Raw genomic sequence first — 5,787 nt, 5'->3', positions numbered from 1 at the left:
CCCCCTCCGTCTCCCTCCTGCTCCCCCTCTCCCTAACCAGCACCTGCGGGTCCGTGTGGGCCGTCGGTGGGGACCCAACGCCGTAGCCGGAGGGCGACGGGAGGGCGAGGGGAAAGGGGGTCGGGCCGGGTCTGGGTCAGGCTAAGCGGCCCGACGGGCCGGTCTCGGGCCGAGACCCGGGCTATCGGGCCGGCCCGGCCCGATGCCCACCCCTAGACGCCAGACGTGGATAGGTGAGGCCTAACTAGGGCCATGCCAAGGGTGCTTTAGAAATGCGTTCAATGCAGAAATTTGAAAAGTTAACTTCATTTGGTCATGCTGAGGCCTAGTATTTGTGGACCAAATTGTAGATTTTTCAGACAATCCTGTAAAGCGTTGCGGAATTTACAAGTGTCGCAGGTCTCAGACGCATTCTGCGAGTTCCTAAGAGGGAGAACCTCGCCTGCAACCCAATCTTTTAAGAACAAGGGAATTTTCAGCGATCTATCAAGTGCATCCTCCAATTGATCTTGGGAGTAGGATCCACCTTCGGCAGCGTGTTCAGTGTGTCCAACAGATCAACTTGATCTTCCACTAAATCATTGTCATCATTATTGAGTTCTTCTAAGAACTATATCCCTTCTTTCGAGAAGTCCCATAATCGAATAATATAATCTGTAGCCTTTGAATCCTTTCAGATATCCAATAAACAAGTATCTTAAAAATCTATTGTCTAGTTTATCCACTTTTACATCTGGAATTTTCAGATGAGCTATAGATCCCCATCTCCTGATATATCTCAAATATGGTTTCGCACCAGTCCATCTCTCATATGCAGTGATTGATATTGTTTTGTAGGACACTTGATTTATAGTATACATAGTCGTTAATACAACTTCACCCCAGAATACTTTGGGTAAATGTGCACTTGCTAACATGGATCTTGAGCTCTATATCATTTTGTTGTGGTGTCATAGGCATTGTTGATTGTCCATTAATTTCACGGTCTTTATAGTATTCTAAGAATTCTTTCGAGTATACTTACCTCCTCGAAAGGACCTTACAACCTTTTATGTATTTGTCAAGCTGTCTTTCAACTTCATTTTTGTATTCCTTGAATTTCTTAAGGGCTTCATATTTATGTTTGATCAAGTAAAGATAACGAAACCTTTAGAAATCATCAATGAATGTTATGAAATATAACATACCATTATGTGTTTGGACCCTAAAAGGTCCACAAATATCTGAATGAATAATTTCTAACAGATCAATGGCCCAAATTACTTCAGAAGGAAAGGACTTTCTTACCATTTTTTTTATATAAACATGACTCGCACTTTGTAAAATCCTTTATATTAATATCGGGTATTATAACTTGCTATGTTAGAGTCTTCATTTTGTTAATACTTACATAGTTTAATCTTTCATGTCATGAATTCACATTCACATTCAATGGCCCGAGAGGAATTATTTTCCATATAAACCTTTTGTACTCCTAGACCCAAGTCTTCCATACGGACCACACCTTCCTTTGTTTGTGCTATGTGATGGGTAGCCCCTAAATCTACCATCAACCAAGCAGTTCTTCATTTGCGAACATGTACTCTGACACAATACATATGTCTTCTGTCGTAGTTCCCTTGATTTTCCCTCTTGTTGTTATTGTTCTGACCATTGTTGTTCTTTTTTGGAAACTTTGTCTTGCAGTTTTTCTTCATGCGTCTAGGCTTTCTGCGCTTGTAACATTTCACTAAAGCTCCTTGAGATCTTTAAGAACCTGTAAAATTTACCTTAAACTTATCATCATTTTTACTGACACATGACTACAGGTTTATCCTAGTCTATCATAAGTTTTGCATTTTTTCTTTTGGTTAGGTGTTGTTGAATAGCTAGTTGGATAAAAAGTTCTTCTAGAGTCAGATTATCAAATTAAAGGGTATATACCCTTTGTGAAAAGCATGGTTGTGAACAAGGATCCAAATCTTCACATGATCATACCCTACTCCCACATCAGGTTCGGGCTCTTGGTTTTTGGTGGGTCTCAACCCCTTCCTATCAATTTTGGTTTTAGCAAAAAAAAAAAAACTAAGAATAAGACTAATCAATCACTTAATCAACACTTTTCATTAGCCTTTGAAGATTTCTCATAATTTTCAATACAAGATTAAACTTTTGTAATGGGGTGTTACTATCCAACCCTTTAACATGTGTCAATGCATATAAGATCCCAAGTCCTAGTATTGAACTGGCTCTTATATCACTATTACAACCCAACCTACTCCTGCATCGACTTTAGGCTTATGTTTGGTCGATTCTAACCTGCCTCTTAGGAGATGTTTGGTAATACTAATATATTGTCACTGTCCTTAGTATATTCTTGGGACAATAATAGTGTGTTACTATTATCACATGACCCCTTTATAGTTTTGATATGTCAACTAAAATGTTGCACATCCAGTATGTACAATTTAGGGGCACTACAAAAAAGTCGGTCCTATACTAGTGGATATTGCATAGATAGAAAACTACAGTGTTGAACATTTTCACTGGTAAGATAGCATGAATATGCTTCCTCCATGAGCACCAATGGTAGGGAAGAATGTGGTTGTGTATTGAATTTTTTGTAAGTGCTTGGGGAAGTTTTTGAGTGTAATAGTAATTTCATTGTTATCATTTCGTTCATCTAAATATATATTATTTTTTAGATCTGAATATGTAGATTAGTTGGAATTTTATTTAAAAAATATGAAGCAATCGAGGTGATAAAATCACCGTTATATATTCCTCGGAATGGCCAACAGCGGTGAAATAATCACCATCCTAATAATGAACGGTGACCATCTTCATGGCCATAGGTCATAGGTCTACAGGGTGATGCCAAAATCACCAGTATAGCCTTGCCGACAGTGTCTGCAATGGTGACGACTGGTACCCGAACCACTCGTATAGACCCATGGTACCTACAGCAGTTAAATAAATCACCGCTATAGATTTTTTTTTTAAATTAATGTTTTATGAAACACAACTTTAACATGAGTTTCCATAAGATTCTCTAACAAGCAAGGATGGCAGAAATTTTGTTTGAGAGTAAGCTAATAATGGTTTTCTTTGGTCCAATTATGTAGCCAACATAAACTATAGTTAGGCCTGGGCGTGGGCCCGGGCCCGATAGGGTGGCCCGGCAGCGGCCCGACTCCCGCCCTCGGGTGGTCGGGCCGTTGGGTGGCCTCCTGCGTTCGCTCCCCTCTCCCTCTTTGGCCTCTGCTCCCTCTCCCTCCTGCTCACTTCCCGTCTCCCTCTCCGCCTCCATCCCCCGCTCGCTCCCCCTCTCCCTTCCCGTCTCCCTCTCCCTCTCCCTTTTCCCTCTCCGCTCTCCCTCTTCCTCTCCCTCTTTGCGGTGGGCCAGGCCCGACCGCTCATATCCCTCTTCGCGGCGGGCTGGGCTGGGCCTGACTTTTGGTGGCCAGGCCGGATACCCGGCCCGGCAAGTTCATCGGGCCAGGTCTTAGCGGCCCGGCCTGATGCTCAGGCCTAATTATAATGTTTTAACCATTTTTACCAAAAAAAAAAAAAAAAGGCACTCTTAACGATGAGAAAGTGTGTCATTTGAAAAAACTAGCTTTGAGGACATACGTGGCGCGTGAAAAACATCTATTTCTACGTCCATACTTTGAAAGTATTTTCGTTACTGTACTGTTGGGAAGTTGACCTTGATTACGGCAGTCAAAACTGCGGTTAGGTCTCGCACCCTGAATGGTTTTCTTTATCCTTACCTATCAGTGTCGTTGATATGTTTAATTAATTTGTTGAATTGCCTTAACATAAGATGGTTTATGGACACACGTCGCATTTCAGATCAGTCAACAGCGTGAGCCATGCACTAGGCAACACGTATGGTGTTCAGAGTCCAAGCACTCGGCTAAGAAGCAGTGGGTTCTTAGTGCACCCTTGTGGCTAGCCAATGCTCGGCTAAGAAGCAGTGGGTTCTTAGTGCACCCTTGTGGCTAGCCAATGTGTTGAACCCTTCACGTTGTCGTTGTGTGCCTTCGAATCTAAATCTCCCTAGTTCTTACCTCTCTAAAGAGGAAAAAGAAAGGTGAGATTTTCGTGGTCGTGCTCCCACGACTCTTGCCGTTCCTCCATTGATCAACGCACGACAAGAAACAAGTGACCTGAACACGCGCCCCACTCGTTCGGTTCTCAAAGAACTCGTTCGTCCATATATGCCATATAGTTCTCCACAATGCGTCCGTCACCCTGTTGCTCTTCCTTTTGATATTTCTGTCTACCTTTAATTTGTTGAAGTCATGGAGCTACCCATGAGTGACTACCAACAAGGTCTGAGCATGAGTGCAGTAGCTAACGGACAAGGAGGGAAGGAGGAGAGGCCAAAGGGAAGCAGGAACAAGTTCTTGGGAGTGAGGCGGCGGCCGTCTGGCAGATGGGTAGCAGAGATAAAGGGCACAACTCAGAAGATAAGGATGTGGCTGGGCACCTTTGAGACCGCGGAAGAGGCGGCGCGCGCCTACGACGAGGCCGCCTGTCTGCTCCGTGGATCGAGTGCCCGCACGAACTTCGCCACCAAGGTGTCTTCTGATTCACCTTTGGCGAAGAGAATCAGAAACCTTCTGAACAAGAGCAGCCATTACAAGAAGACGCGTCAAGCGAAAGCTGATGAAGCATCTATCTTCGACAATGCTCTGAAGAAACAGCGACAAGTGGCGCCATTTGCAGACCCTGATAGGTGTCAGAATCCCCAGTTTTCGTGGCAATCTTCTACTTTCTTTCATGAGAATATAGAGTGGGCAACGACCCGGTTGGGCCTGGTTGAGGTGTATGAATCTGAGAGAATGAATTTAGAGAAGCAAATTTCAGCGTCAGCTTATGCTCTCAACGGCGTTCATCAGTGCTTTGAAATGTTGGCTCCAACTAATCCCGCTGCCATTCAAATGCCTTCTCCTTCTTCTTCTTCTTCTTCTTCCTCTTCCCTATTTCCATCAACCTCTTCTAATAATTCATCTTCCTCTTCTCTGTGTTCTTCACAATCATGTGATTATGGTCATCTTCTTGATCCTTGTACTTCCCCTTCCTTCATCACTTCCAATGTGGGCGGAGGTGGCAGCGGCTACCTGGATGATATCTTCTTGGATCTCTCTCATCCTTAACAACTTCCATCAGACAGAACCCCACCGTTCTCTTCATTCGAAGGAATGCAAGACGGGATGACGTATTCATATCTGGGTGAAGGATCCGAGAACACTTTGCCCGTGCTGGAATTTTCTTACGCTCCAAAAGGAGGCAAATCATAACCTTTACCTCCCGAAAGAAGGGGACTGGGGACGCATTAGTGATGTTGGACATGATCCTGACCCTCTCTTCATTAACTGGAAAGTAAGAAGGGAAAATGGCTTGGGGTTTAAGAGAAAGTCTAGATGGTGTTTGTTTCCCCTTTCAGAATGAGGGAAAGTAATAGCTTTGAGCTACTCCTCTTCATTCGAAAGAATTTTCGAATGTAAGATGCGAAAACGGGTTCAGGTCTGAGGGGAAACTCTAGATAGTGTTTGCTTTCCCCGCAAGTTTTCTTTCCCTTCAAATGCGAAAAAGAGATTGGTTGAAGGGAAAATGCCGGTTGGGGAATTGTTTTTGCGTCATGTTTCTTCAGTCCTAATGTAATGAGTTCCTAAGGAATTTTACCCATGTAGTAATACTGCTTTGCAAAGCAGATAATAAGAGAAAATTTTGAGAAATTTTCTTGTACGTCGCTTAAAGTCGCATTCAAATGGAGATGCTGGGCACATATTGAAGCAA

At 43.3% G+C, this 5,787-nt stretch overlaps 1 protein-coding gene across 1 annotated transcript; it reads left to right on the top strand.

The window, feature by feature from the left end:
- Positions 1-4,286: 4,286 nt before the first annotated feature.
- LOC116256585 (ethylene-responsive transcription factor ERN1-like) lies at positions 4,287-5,144 on the top strand. Its single transcript, XM_031632987.1, has one exon. It carries the CDS (start codon positions 4,287-4,289, stop codon positions 5,142-5,144), a length of 858 nt encoding a protein of 285 aa, XP_031488847.1.
- Positions 5,145-5,787: the final 643 nt, after the last annotated feature.

This window comes from Nymphaea colorata, chromosome 6, assembly GCF_008831285.2.
Source record: "Nymphaea colorata isolate Beijing-Zhang1983 chromosome 6, ASM883128v2, whole genome shotgun sequence".
Lineage (NCBI taxonomy): Eukaryota > Viridiplantae > Streptophyta > Magnoliopsida > Nymphaeales > Nymphaeaceae > Nymphaea > Nymphaea colorata.
Note: the sequence above shows the minus strand (reverse complement) of the source record. Positions and strands in the feature narration are given on the sequence as shown.